The 11666-nt window shown below is 34.4% G+C and overlaps 1 protein-coding gene across 1 annotated transcript; it reads left to right on the forward strand.

Annotated features, from left to right (window-relative positions):
• The first annotated feature begins 324 nt into the window (after nucleotides 1–324).
• LOC133285089 (RING-H2 finger protein ATL29-like) lies at nucleotides 325–1191 on the forward strand. Its single transcript, XM_061482249.1, has one exon. It carries the CDS (start codon nucleotides 325–327, stop codon nucleotides 1189–1191), a length of 867 nt encoding a protein of 288 aa, XP_061338233.1.
• The last annotated feature ends 10475 nt before the right edge of the window (nucleotides 1192–11666 follow it).

Genomic DNA, 11666 nt, shown 5'->3' on the forward strand with positions numbered 1-11666 from the left:
GCTCAATACCAATGCCTCCCCGCAACCAAGGGAACATCTAGTGCTGTCATCTAGTGCTCGCCGAACACATTGACCCATAAATCCTTGACTGTCCATATCTCATGCCTACGAATCCCACCTTCAAAAAACCGAAAAAAAGAAAGGAAAAAAAATAAAAATAAAAAAATCCTCACCGCTTTACCTCATCGTTTCCTTTGCTGCATTTGCCCCCACATAGTTTGTGCTTAAACTTCTCTCATCCACACGCAAAAAACCAATGATGAAAATTACAGAATAAGTCCTTCTCTGGCCACAAACCTAGTGAAGCAATCATCTTTTGCATTCATGTCTTCACCAGAACCAGATACTCCTGAAACCCCACCACCTATAACATACAGCACCCCACCAGCCCTTATAGCCTTTACACTCGCTGTGGTTGTTGTTTGCTTTATATGTTTCACCATTGTATATTTCTGCAGGTGTTGTTTTGTTGGCATTTTTCAAAATTGGGCATTTCAACGATCAACCTCAGGCACCCTTGTTAATATTTCTCCCAATGTATCTCCTTATAGAGGCCTCGATCCTTCTCTGCTACAAGCCTTCCCAACCTTTCTCTATGCCTCCGTTAAGGATCTTCGCAAAGAGAAGTATAGCCTCGAATGCGCCATTTGCTTGTTGGAGTTCGAAGAAGATAGCATGATGCGGTTGTTGACCGTTTGTTGCCATGTCTTCCATCAAGAATGCATTGATCTCTGGCTTAGTTCACACAAGACATGCCCTGTTTGTCGTACGGATCTTGATTCACCAACCAACGAAACGCGAAAATCTCATGAACTCGGCGAGGACTATCTTCATGCAGAGGAAGAGAGAAGGAATGATGTGTGTATTGATGTAAAAGAAGGGGAAGATGATCAAAGACACGATGATGAGCATGTTTCAATGAGTATGATGAACTTGCAACGGGCACACTCAACGGGGCATTCCATAGTTATGATTAGAGGAGGAGATAATAATGGAGGAAAAAGTGATGATAAATATACGTTGAGATTGCCGGAACATGTAGCGGTGAAAATTGTAAGAAGAGGTCATAACTACACCAAGAGTTGTTCAAGTTACAATGAGATGACAAGGCCTGTTGCACCTTGTAGTAATTGTGGTTATGTTCAAACTGTAATTGGTTCCTCTTCACGTAGCGGTACACAAAATATTTAATTTAACTTCGTTCTTCGTTCTGTATTCTAGTTATCTTTTTCTGTTTAAAATTTCCCCTTGTGCTTCTTGATAACATAAATACTTAATAACTATGCTTCAAAAAAAATAAAAATAAATTGAAAAATAAATGGATGTTTAACAAAATACAAGAATTTTTGTTATTTCAGTAACCAAATCAGCAGCAATCTTCGTATGTAATTGTTACTCCCTAAACGTTATTGCATGAACTCTAAGGTCTTTACACCCCTGCAACCACTTGTCTTTCCAAAAGTAGTGTATAGGTAGAAGGCTTGGTTCTTTTTAATTGTGGTATGTAGTTAGAAACTTGCTTCTTCACCAAGTTAGGAACCTGATGTTTCTTAAAATTAGACATCTCTTTCTGATTATTCTTTCTTTTATAAGCTGATAAATAAAATTAGTTGAAATGATAGCTTTCTATTTGCTTATCATCAGAAAAGGTTTGAAGGAAGCAATGGAGTCACATTTCTTGTTTACTCACCTCAGAACTAAACAGTAGCAAGTAAGCTTTAATACCACGCTTAGAGTAATGTAATACATTGTATTCAAATAATTACCTATTTCCTTTATCTAACTCATTCCTCTAATTAAAAGATGAGACTTTAGCAATTCTTTTTTTAAATGATAAACTTTCTCTTTTAGTTGCTAATTTTTTGTTTGATAGTGTCATTTTTAATTTGAAGAACAAAGATGGAGACAAGAAAATGGGACATGCAGTTGGTAGAAAAAATATATATTATAGAATTATATGAAGATATTGGTTTACTTTCCGAAGATATGATATTGGATTGATACTGATAGAAATTGTCGTGCTTATCTGAAAATCCCACTCGATTTGAAAGATTACTCAGGCTTCCAATGCACTTCATATTTTTTTTCTTCACAATTTTCAATGGGGAAAATCATGGAGCTAATTATGTATATGTTGTGTGAATGTGAGGGGATTTAGTTAATTTTCATCATATGCTTATGGGTTAGACATATAATTATACTATTATCCACATTAATGAGTGTCTCATATATCCAAATACAAACAAAATGATCACTTAATTTTTTTTTTTTGGATACATAAATTATCACTTAAATTAGTGGGCTTATATAATGCAATCCATATGAATAATGATGTAACCCTTTTTTTAATCAAGAAAAACTACCATTTGATTATAACTCACAAGAATTATTAGATCATTCTAACGATAATTTGATTTGTAAGATATTAGGTTCAACTAGCAAATATCCCATCCATTACATAAACAATTTTATATTTATATAGAATATGATAAATAAGAGAATAAGATAAGAAAAACATTTAAAATTATAAAACATATACATAATTAATTTAAAAGAAATTAAATTGAAAAATTAAAAAAGAGAATGAAAAAAGGACATGGATTATTTTTTATGGGAGAATATACTATGTTATTTAAATATTCTAAGAAAATACTCTAATTTAATATATAAGGATGAATTAGAATAATCCATATAATTTGAAACTAATTAGTTGTAGCTCGGTGATGGAAATTAAGAATCACACACACTTGTTAAAAACTTCAAAATAACACAAAGTTAAGCAACAAAGATAATCATGAGTCATATCCTTTACTCCCAATTATGTTAGGATCATACTACTTTTACACATTAAATGGTAGAAAATAACTTATTATTATGAACTAAGAACTTTAAAACGTGTCAATAAACTAACTTTTGAACATTACTGTGAAGATATGTTTCTCACATATCTTAGGATCAAGTTTCTCACATAATAAGCTAAGCTGCTATGTGATATTATTTTTGCATATTTTTTTTTTAAATAACAAACTAAAAAATATACATTTTAATACACTCTTTTATATATATATATATATATATATATATATATATATATATATATAAAGGATAAAGATGATATAACACTTTCAGTATATAAAATTATGAGTTTAATGTGTATTTTTTTAAAGGATATAAGTTGTGTTCTTTTAATTTTTTACTCTATGTACTTCAAGTAGTACATAGTTATAACATGATTTTTTTTTTCACTTTTCATGTGAGATGATGTAACTGAGGAGAAAAAAAAACTTTTTATATTATAACTATATATTACCGGAAGTACATAGAGTAAACAAATTAAAAGTACATCACTTATATTCTTTTAAGCACAAATAATTTTTCCATTACCCATTATAAAAATGGAAAATCATACTCTTATGTTGCATGAGATTGATCTCTCATGTTACTCTCACTTCGAAAAATATGCTTTTTTTTTTTTAAATTTGATGGGACCCACTTTATTTTGAGAGAACTTCTCGTATGCTACATAAAAAAAGTAATCCCCAATAAAAATATGATAAGTAGTGTAAGAGAAATGTGTGCCAACATCATTTTCTACTATACTATTGTCGACTCTTCAAAAAATACTTTACTAGTTGAGCATTTTGGTACTCTCTATCGTATAAAAGTAAAAATCAAATAATATTAGGATCACTGGATCACCCACTCCTATTATTTAACCTCTAATTCACACGCATATACATAATATATGCAATCTGTTGTTTTTTTTCTTTCTTTATTTAACGAGGATATTTTTACAGACATGAGTTTAAACCCTTGTTAAAGTGTTGCCTTCACTATTTGTGTGTGTTTCTCTCTATGTTACAGTCTCTCCGTGCTATGTGTCAAAATCGAGTTTTTATGTAAAAACGAAAAGGGATGATAAAATATAAATCATAAAAATGACATGAAATATAAAGTTTCTATTACTTATGATTAAGATATAAAATTATACATATAATATATATATAAAAATATCATATAAATTATTACTCAAAATTCAATGAACAACTTTATATTTAAAAGATATAAATCATATGTTTACCAAAAAAAAAAAATATAAATCATATAACTATATAAGACATAAATCCAAAAATATAAAAAAGAGTTTAACAACTCCTACAATCAAATTTCAAAACATTAAAAGAATAAAGTTTAATAACTTCTAAATTATATCAATTGATTCAAATCAAACAAATCATTTTGTATGTTCTCAATGTCCTTTTCTCTTACTCCTATATCAAGTTCATTTACAATAAAACGTAATAGATTGATTCAAAATTCACCCCAACTTGATACTCAAACTTTTCACCAGTGACTTCACCCTCTTGTTTCTCTGCAACAACAACCTCGCATTAGGTTTTTTTTTTTTTTTTTTTAAGATAGCTAGAAAAAGATACTATGCATTTTGATTTTGAGGAAATAGAAATAGATTTTTTTTAAAAAAAACTTGTGGCTTGAGTTAAAAAATTGACCGGATTCAGTTTTTTTTTTTTGGTATAAGACTGGTTAAGTTTTTTTGTTTAAGTAAAAACGTATAAACTTGCCATTTTACTCCTTTTACATGGAATTTTTATTAAGGAGAATTTTTACGCATCACTTCAGTAAATAAAAACATAAAAACTTTGACAACAATAATTACAGCTCAATAATATTAATTAAATGTTATATGGTCTAATAGTATATCTTCGGGAAATTAATTACTTTTTAAATCAAAAATAATATTTGGGTTTAATTGCCCCCAAGCAAAGGAGCGACTTGAAAATTGAAAGGGGAATCTCCACTTGCAATATGAAGAATCAAAAAGAAAACTCTCTCTTCTCGGAATGGCGGCACTTAATACAACAGATTCTTCAGGTTTCTAATTCTTCACAAGGTAGCTTGAAGGAAGATTTTAGTTCTTTGTTAAAGGAGCTTAAATCTAAACATATTTCAGGTTTCTAATTCGATATACAGCATTTTGCATTCATATGATGATATCATATTTATTGCTTCAAAAATTGGAAGACTTCACTGCTGTCAATTAGTCCACTGTTTGTTTAAGGGTTTGTTTGTCTTTTCAGAATAACTGCATTGACCACCAGGTTGGGTTATTTTCATTGGGATCCTTTGAAAATCACTCTGTGGTAACAGAAATGATGTTATGCTCAACATGCATTTCAAACGCTACATCTTATTAACTAGTAAGTTTTCACAAGGCTGCTCAGTGCTCATCTATTAATGTCGAAACTTGAAAGTAATGTGACTTAGATTCTGCTACTTATTATCTTAAGAGAATAATCTTTTAATGAATGTATATCTTATGTCAACCCCGATGATATGTATAAGCCTTAAATTTCTGATACAATGCATTATGGAGTTAGACGCTTATTTTGTGAAAAATTTATTTGGTTGGCATTTAAGCAAAATTTTATCTTGATTATTCTGTGCAAGTTTGAACATTTCTTTAAAACTCCTCTAGGTATTGGTGGAAACTGGAAGGCTTATAAGCTTTTTATAGAGTTATTTAAACGAATCAGCTCCAAATAACCGAAGTAGTAAGAGAAAAAAAAATTGCTAAGGAAGAAGTTATGGTTATTTTAATGAATATCATCACTGCCATGGATTTTTGCCTATTTATGGAATTGTGAGGTTTAATTGTCTTATTTCTTAGCTCAAGACATTCTTATGGAAGCCAATATTATTTTCCTTTATAGGTACATGTGGTTGAATTACTGAATGTGGTATTACTGGTATGGGTTGGAAATTTTTCTTACCACTTGCTACTGTGTGCTTGTGTCAATCCTTTCTTCCTTTATTAATATCCCCCCTCCCCCACAATATTCTGGTGTTGTTTGCCTTTCCTAGTAGTTATACTTTTTTTTCAGTCTTATCCTTGTTTCTTGTTTTCTGAAATCTGTATAATTGAATTTCATGTTTTCAGTGGCACCACTTCTGCTTGATGCATGACTTTATCGTTACCTGATTTTTAATCAAAGAGGAATGGATATCATCAATCAAAATAAGGAACAAATTTTTAGCAAATTTGGTAAGAATTATCCCCTTTATTGTTCAACCTTGTTGAGGCTGTAATTTCACTAGAAACTATTTCTAATCATTTTACTTCTGATTTCTATAGTTTAGTCAAATAATTTTATTTAGTTATCAGGATACTGACTTTGTAACATCTTGATGTTCAATTGGGAATTGATTTTATATTTGGAAGCCATTGCTCTGCATAATAGAAGTGGCAGATGGGTTAGGATGAGGTTCTGGGCTTGCTCTGTGTAACATCCCCGTCTCGAGCCGGTTCAATTAACATACACATGATATAAACAGAAACAGCGGAAGACTTAACTTCTGAAAATACGAGCTAACTTTTTCTTTTTCTTTTTAAATTCTCATTCGTCGTAAACGAAAATCGGGCAGAGTTTCCTCTATAAATCGGACAACTGGGGATTTTCCAATCCCTCACAGAAGCATTTCCTGATAAACAGTTTATACAATATAATCAAATGCCCATCCATGGGCGCATGCATAACTTGGCTCAGTGCCACTATATCTAACAGCATGCAATCCAACACGTAAACATATCTGAATACTACCTCATCATATAACGTGCCTGAATACCCAAATGTACATGCATCAAAGCGACAGACATGTACAAAACATATACAGGCCATATACACAATAAAGGATCAATATCATGATCCATCAAATGCGAAAATACTAAAATACATCAAACACTCCAAAAAGGTAGTAGCCTACAACCACTCAAAATCCAATCTGTCAACTGCCTCAGCCACGTGTCGTGTCCCTGCCTAGTGAGGACTCACCGGGAATCTGGGCACCTGAAAATATGTCCCCAAAGAGGGGTGAGATTACAAATCTCAATAAGCTCCAGGTTTATAGAGAATTCTCCATACCCCTGGCTCACTCCTGCATGAAAGTCAGATACAGAGTATACAAATTCAACATATAACAGATATCATAACAGAACAGAGCATATATCCATATCATATCAGAGATGTGCGCCGTCATTCCCAAGGGAGGACCCCAAGCGGAAATCAACGCACGTGTTCCCGAGGGAGGACCCCAAAGCGGAACCAGACATATCAGAGGCGTACACCATCAGTCCCGAGGGAGGACCCCAAAGCGGACATCCGGGTACTATACAATCAATGGCCAGAGATTGTTACAGAAATCATATTACAGAAGTCATATCAGAGCAAACATATCATGTTATCAAATAACTCTATATGAATGCATCTATACAAAGCATCTAAATCACAGTCATACAGTCCAACCATAGTTCACTAACCATGGTGGAGCACTCAAGCAGGAAAAGACTCCTTAAACATAGAGCTTACCTCTTGAAGCTTTACCAATACGCTTACTTGTGGAACAAGTTACTTTTATCACTTCAAGAGATTTCCGATCCTTCTCAATCCCTAGGCACACCTAGAGAATAATTTACAATGCATCAATAAAATGATGCAATACCATAATTATTTCATAAGCATACATTTTATCGCTTATTTTCCTTTCTTTGCATTTTTGCCAATCCTATGCCAATACACAAGTCTAGACCCCTTTATAACCGTTGGTGTTCTTTAATTTAATCAACCATTCCCTTAGGAATTTTCAACATAAATCATGCTACTTTTCTTCAAAACTCATCACTTTTATACAATTTATTACTACACATTTTATTTAAAATAAAATGTACAAATATATCCCTAAATACCCTATAGGTCGAATCCTATAAGGGGGATTTCCAAAGATCCATCTCTTTTACAATACATTTTCTTTACTTCCTTACAACTTGCAAACACCTAGGCATGCATCCACTAGGTTCCTATTTTGAGTTTAGACACCAAGTCCTTCACAACACATCAAGGCCGAAACATCAAGGTATGTTTCCAAGGATTTTCTTTCCAATGTAATATTCTTACTAATTCATCCAAATTCTACTTACTTGAACAAATAAAACCCCTCTTAAAGCATCAACTAAATTGGCACAATAAATCCTATTAACTCTATCAAAGGCCGAACATAGAGAGGAAATACATGATTTTTCTCTAATTTTTTTACATACTTACAAAGCTTCTTTTCATTTCATACATCAAAATATCAATTATTCCTCATCAATGCATATTCTAACACATCATGCTTTCCCACCCAAGGCATATACACAATTTTATAACTTAAATTATCAAAACAACATCATGTAAATAGAGGTTTGTTACCTCAAATCAACTACCCAAAGCCTAGAAGACCTACACCAAGAGAATCTCCATCAAAAACTTCATTTTGCCCTCTTGATGAATAGTGCACGAATTTGGGGAAGAAAATATCTCCTCACACAACCAATGATAGCTCAAATAAATGGGTGGGATGGATTCATTGAGTGGTTTCCAATCAATTTCATGTGGTGGATCATTGGATTTGGTGGATGGATGATGTAGAAATCAAAGAAAGAAAACCAAACCCTAAGCCCCCCCCTTGTCCAAGTGCAGATCGGTTTTGGAAGAAAGAGAAGAATGGAAAGCTTATGTGAATAGTGATCTTTAAAGTGACAAGGCTTTATAACACATGTGACTTTTTAACAGATATTTTTCTTTCGCGTATTTTCACTTAGACTGACCCGGAACTAACTCAAAGCTACAAACATATTTTTATTTCCTAAAATCATTTACATTAATTTTTATTTCCTAAGGAACAATATTCATAATTCACAGTATGGTTTTTGCACCGTTTTTGACGAAATGCACTGTGCATCACTAATTGTACTTCATTTACTTACGAAACTTAAAACTTATAAACTTATCATTTTCTTGGGCCTATATTGACTTGCTTGGCATATATTGGACTTTCTTATTCTTATTTCATCAATTATTTATTTCTGGACTCTACCGGTTGCTTAAACAGCAGTACAAAATACCCGGTAGAAACACTATTCACGAGATTTTCACGGAAAGTGCCAGACTATACAATTTTTCGTTCTGAACTCATATTTGTCATCAGAATTTTCAAATTATGTTCCTAAAATTATTTTGCTCATTTTAAGCTCTACCGGTTAATTCACAAAACTGTAAATTCTCCGGCAGAACGCACTGTTCATAACATAGTCATGATTACAGTCAAAATACTCGAAATCGCTCACTGAATCTAATTATGGCATTTAAATCCTTAAATTAAATCTCTAACTAAGATTTACCAGTTAGGGTCATTATATTCACCCCACCTTTTAAGGATTTTGCCCACAAAATCAAATATCAAATATACATATACCTGACATCAAACTCAGGATATCGCTGGAGAATTTCATTCTCCCGCTCCCAAGTGGCGTCCTCAGGAGTCAATCCTTCCCATTGTACCTTGATCATGGGAATAGTCCTGTTTCTCAACACTTTTTCATCACGTGCTAGAACCTTAAACGGTCCCACAACAAATTTCAAGTCCTTTCTTACTTCGATATTGTCCTGCTGTACAATGTGGGATGCATCAGGTACATATTTGCGAAGCTGACTGATGTGAAAAACACTATGCAGATTTGACAAATGTGGAGGTAAGGCAAGCTGGTATGCCACAGGTCCGACCCTCTTTATAATCTGGTAGGGCCCAATGAACCTAGGACTCAACTTCCTCACTCCTAGAGCACGCCCAACACCCGTAGTCGGAGACAAACGGATAAATACATGATCCCCTTCAGAAAATTCAAGGGGTCAGTGTTTTGCATCATAATAACTCTTTTGGCGGCTCTGTGCTTTCTTCAATCGATCCTTAATCATCATAATTTGATCGGTAGTCTCTTGGACCATATCAGGCCCAAATAACTGCCTCTCACCAATTTCTGACCAACACGTAGGCGCCCTGCACCTACGGCCATACAAAGCTTCATAGGGAGCCATGCCCAAACTGGCATGATAACTATTATTATAGGAAAATTCCACCAGAGGAAGATACTTATCCCATGCATTTCCCTGCTCTAAGGCACAAGCCCTCAACATGTCCTCCAGGGTCTGAATAGTCCTCTCAGTCTGACCATCAGTCTGGGGATGATAAGCCGTGCTCAGCCTCAACTGTGTACCGAAGGCCTGTTGCACTGCATCCCAGAGTCTAGAAGTAAATTTAGGGTCCCGATCACTAATGATACTTTCAGGAACACCATGAAGTTTCACAATCTCTCTTACATATATCCGAGCCAACTGCTCTGTGGAGAAACTCGTTTTAACTGGTATGAAATGTGCAGACTTTGTCAATCTGTCAACAACTACCCAGATAGAATCAAAACCAGCCTGAGTTCTCGGTAATGCCACCACAAAATCCATATAAATACTGACCCATTTCCATTCCGGAATATCCAAGGGCTGTAGTAATCCAGAAGGTCTCTGATGCTCAATCTTAACCTTCTGACATGTCAAACACTTACTCACAAACAGAGCAATGTCTTTCTTCATTCCCGACCACCAGAAATTTCGTTTCAAGTCTTGGTACATCTTGGTAGCACCAGGATGGATAGTGTACTTACCCATATGGCCCTCAGCCAATACCTCATCTACCATTTGACCCTTCGGAACAATGATCCGATCTTTGTAAAACTTAAAATCGAACCTATCTGTGGACACAAAGTCCTGCTCTTTCATAGACTGAATCTCTTCATCAAGCAATTGAGCTTCTTTAATCCGCTCAACTAATGAGTTCAGGACTACCGTAGTAGTCAATAAATGCGGACCATCCTCTGTATTCACAGGAATGTGGAGATCCCTGAATTTCTCAATCAAATTATACTCAGAAATCATCAAATTGGCCATGCCAAACGCCTTTCTGCTTAAAGCATCTGCTACTACATTGGCCTTACCGGGGTGATATTGCAATTCAAAATCATAATCCTTCAGGAATTTCACCCATCGGCGTTGCCTCATATTCAGCTCTTTCTGATCAAACAGATATTTCAAACTTTTGTGGTCACTGTAGACAATGAAATCGGCCCCGTATAGAAAGTGTCTCCAGATTTTCAATGCGAACACTACGGCTGCCAACTCAAGATCGTGTGTCGGATAGTTCTCCTCATGCGGTTTTAACTGCCAAGAAGCATAAGCAACCACCTGGCGGAATTGCATTAAAACACAGCCTAACCCAAACTTAGAAGCATCACAATACACCACAAATTTACTGGTAGGATCCGATAATATCAATACCGGAGCTGTAGTCAACTTCCTTTTCAACTCTTGAAAGCTCACTTCACATTCTTGGGTCCACACAAATGGGTTCCCTTTACGGGTTAACCGTGTCAAAGGTAACACCATCCGTGAGAATCCCTCAATAAAACGCCTATAATACCCAGCCAAACCAAGAAAACTCCTGATCTCTGTAATATTTTTAGGACGTTCCCATTCTAACACTGTTTCAATCTTACTCGGGTCCACTGCCACTCCTTCAGATGAGATGACATGGCCCAGAAATTGTATCTCAGAAAGCCAGAATTCACACTTTTACGGTTTAGCATACAACTGATGCTCTCTCAGAATCTGCAAAACAACCTTTAGATGCTCAGAATGCTCTTCTTTACTCTTCGAATATATCAGTATGTCATCAATAAAGACAACCACAAACTGATCCAGATAGGCTTTAAAGATCCGATTCAT

The sequence above is a fragment of the Gastrolobium bilobum genome, unplaced genomic scaffold (assembly GCF_033153095.1).
Source record: "Gastrolobium bilobum isolate Gb01-03AN ecotype WA unplaced genomic scaffold, APGP_CSIRO_Gbil_v1 utg81619, whole genome shotgun sequence".
Taxonomy (NCBI): Eukaryota; Viridiplantae; Streptophyta; class Magnoliopsida; order Fabales; family Fabaceae; genus Gastrolobium; species Gastrolobium bilobum.

Excerpts from the sequence above, each read along its gene's own strand:
- LOC133285089 (XM_061482249.1), top strand. The coding sequence starts at position 325 with ATGTCTTCACCAGAACCAGATACTCCTGAAACCCCACCACCTATAACA.